The sequence below is a fragment of the Cryptomeria japonica genome, chromosome 7 (assembly GCF_030272615.1).
Source record: "Cryptomeria japonica chromosome 7, Sugi_1.0, whole genome shotgun sequence".
NCBI lineage: Eukaryota > Viridiplantae > Streptophyta > Pinopsida > Cupressales > Cupressaceae > Cryptomeria > Cryptomeria japonica.
In genome coordinates, this window is record NC_081411.1 from 302,471,272 (window position 1) to 302,474,664 (window position 3,393).

At 38.5% G+C, this 3,393-nt stretch overlaps 1 protein-coding gene across 1 annotated transcript; it reads left to right on the forward strand.

Moving 5' to 3' along the window:
* Positions 1–304: 304 nt before the first annotated feature.
* LOC131036924 (cytosolic sulfotransferase 6-like) lies at positions 305–1,282 on the forward strand. Its single transcript, XM_057968936.2, has one exon. It carries the CDS (start codon positions 305–307, stop codon positions 1,280–1,282), a length of 978 nt encoding a protein of 325 aa, XP_057824919.2.
* The last annotated feature ends 2,111 nt before the right edge of the window (positions 1,283–3,393 follow it).

Sequence of the window (3,393 nt, forward strand, 5' to 3'; positions counted from 1 at the left end):
CCTAAGAGTTCTGAACCAATATATCGTTAGTGAACGGATTTGTATAATCCCATATATTTCTATGCGAACATTGAAAGTTAGCAGGCGTCGATTTTGGTTCAATCCTTGTTTTGCACCGATGAACATTGCAAAACATTTATTTCCGTGCATTTTACAACTGCAACCTATATTATTCTGCTGCCAATTTCCAGTATTATGACTTATCACCACGATCGAGATGACCCTATATGAAGGGGAAATGACTGGTAGAATCCATATTTCTGAGAAGATAAAATATCTCTTTAAAGTGTACTCCGCTTATAATATGGCTAATAATTCCAAGCCTTCTTCAGATGTATTATCCATTTTGAATGAATCGCTAGTTCAATATCATGGATTTTGGTGCAACAAAAGTTTCTTGCAAGGAATTGAAGCAATGAGGGCAGAGTTTGAAGCCCATCCCGACGACATAATATTGGCTTCGTCTCTCAAGACAGGCACAACCTGGATTAAAGCACTTGTTTACGCCATTCTGAGCTGCAAACAATACGACCTCAACGACCCTCCTTATCCTCTCAATCGAGTAAGCCCTCATGAACTTGTTCCCAACTTAGAAATGCAACTGTATGGCCCCTTCGCCAATTTAACCCTTGAGTCTGTATCTCTGTTTCCCCGTGTATTTCACACACATGTTCCATATCAAGCATTGCCCGACTCTATTAAATCTTCAGGCTGTAAAATCATTTATCTCGCCCGCAATCCCAAGGACACTTTTGTTTCATTGTGGGAAATGGTCATCAATAAATTAAACAACAAGAATGCCTATGTGTCGAAGGAGAAAGCCCTAGAGAGCTTTTGCAGGGGAGTATACCACACCGGCCCCTTTGCTAATCATGTAGCATCTTATTGGCGTGAGAAAAGCAAGCATAATATTTTGTGCCTTACTTACGAAGACCTTGTTGCTGATCCCGTGGCTTGTATTGAAGTATTGAGTGATTTTATGGGGTGTTGGTGGGTTAAAGAGGAGGATATGAGCAACATTTCTAACAAGTGCAGTTTCAAATCTCTGTCTCAAATGGAGGCAAACAAAACGGGAGAGATTAATCTGCGTGGGCTTAGTCTGAGAAATGACAGCTTCTTCAGGGAAGGAAAAGTTGGGGGTTGGAAGAATTTGCTCACAGCCGACATGAACGCAGAGATGGATAAAATGATTGAGCAGAAACTTTCTGTTTTTGAGGACTTCCCGCAATTTAAATATCAGTTAGAAGATGGCGACGTTAAATTGCATGACGAGTTTAAATAGATGGAAGAGCTGAAACAGTTGGGACCTTGTTCTCTATTTGGGGTTTTAGGTACTTGAATAATAGTCCAGCAGGTCCAGCAGGTTAATAAGTTTTATCATCTGCTATCAGTTGGAAGCAATTTTTAGTATCTTTTTTGGGTTATTGTCAATAAACGGCCACTCCTATCTGGCACATGCTTTCTAAATTCTAGATTTTTAAAATAGGGTGTTATATATTGGAATTTGTAAGCTGTGGTTCTGAGAACAGGAGCTTCCAGTTTCAGATTGTATTTACTGCTTACGTTGAGTTTCTATACTTAAAATTCTACTTAATGGTTCTGATAAGATTAAATCAGGAGAGGTCCGAATCATTAATGGTTATGTTGAATTCAAATAATATTATATTTGCATGACTCAAGGAATAAAATAATATGATGATTGTAATTTAAGTGATTTTGGTAAAATAGATATTCTTTTGTCTTTAGTTGTTAGCTGGAGAGATCAGAGATCAGATTTATACTAGTTACTGATCTAATGATGTTTAATATACCTAGTCTATCACTAAGATATTTATTCTAGTTGCTGATATAGTGGTATGCAATGATCCTTTCGGGGGGTGATAATGTGATATGATTGGAACTAGATATGTGTTGGTGAATGTGGATGCTAAAAGTGAATTAGTTTTTATTGTTTTTGATTAAAGTAAGTGGGGAAGGGTCCCAATCCACTACAATCAAACAAATTATAACTTAAATCTAAAAAGGGCAAAAAAATTACAAGGTAACTCTTACAACAAAACAACATTGTAAATAGACATCAAAAACTTCAAATTCTAACATGGGGCCAAGAACTGGGCCTCGAGCAACAGGTTGAGAACTCAATGAAGGACATTTTTTCATTCTATGAACCATAGTAAAAAAAGAATCCTTGACAGGAGAAAAAAAAGACCGAAAGTTATCCAAGTCAAACAAGACAACCATAGAGTTTGAGAAGGGGGTTGTAAGCCCCAGGAAAGGAACATGACAATCAAGGGAAAGAGAGTTGGAAACCAAAGAAGGGATGAGTCTCATGATTGAGAGATCAACCAACGTAGAAACAAAACATGCTCTAGATGAAGCAGTCCTTCTTCCAAGGAATGAGCCATAGAAATAGGGGTTGATGAAGCATGACTTGTAGGGGAAGACACACATAGCATGCAAGTAGGGGCAGTTGGTGAAGATGGTCCTAAAGAAGAATAATATCAATACAAAATGTTACAAAATAGTGAGATGGCACTTATCTGCATCCTTCCAACAAGTGGGAGATGACTAAAGATAGGACCCACAAGGGCAAGCAGAAGTCAGGTGCCCTACAACAAAGCAACATCAACACTGAAAATGAATCCCTTTATAGTCCAAGCATTGCCTCCACCTGAGTTCACCAACCCTTAGAGAGATCTCTATTGGAAGAGGTTTAGAGAGATCCCGATCAACTAAGATCATAGTGAAGGAAGTGTGGGAGAAAATACAAGTGTTATGGTCCACCTTAATAAAGTGACCCAACATGTTACCTATATACTCAGAAGTGACATGACACAAAAAATGTAGTGAGAGGTGGGGGAGACGATCCCAAATTGGGGAGACATTAACTGTCTCTACTAAAGAATTAAAGGAAGGGGTCTAAGGGTGCAACGATAATGGATGAGTGTCTCATTCTCACATGCCCAAAGAGAGGACCAGATCCCTATCATCGGTATTATCAAAATAGATAACAAAAAATCCACAAGCGCAAGGATAAATATCAATCTTTCTAGAAATTATATGGTTCCATTGATCCAAGATCTAGAAATGAAATGACGAGAGTGATGGCTATAGCTGGTTGAATTTATCTATCAAGGTGTACTTTTATATTAGGAAGTGGAGTCAAGCTCCTCCTTGTCCAAAGATATTTCTAAAACAAAGGAGGTGCAAGGAAGACATTTAGGCAAAGGAGTAGAATGGACAGATGGGATTTTGTGAAACAGGTCAACAAGTAAGTTTTTGAGAAGAGAGTTTAATGATGCATAGGCCTCCGAGGAAGTTGGATAGGAGTGTGGCTAGGGTGATGAGTTAGATATGTCAACTATTGCAAGCATTCACGAGTAGGAGCAAAGA

Coding starts and splice junctions, on each gene's coding strand:
- LOC131036924 (XM_057968936.2), top strand. CDS start 305: ATGGCTAATAATTCCAAGCCTTCTTCAGATGTATTATCCATTTTGAAT.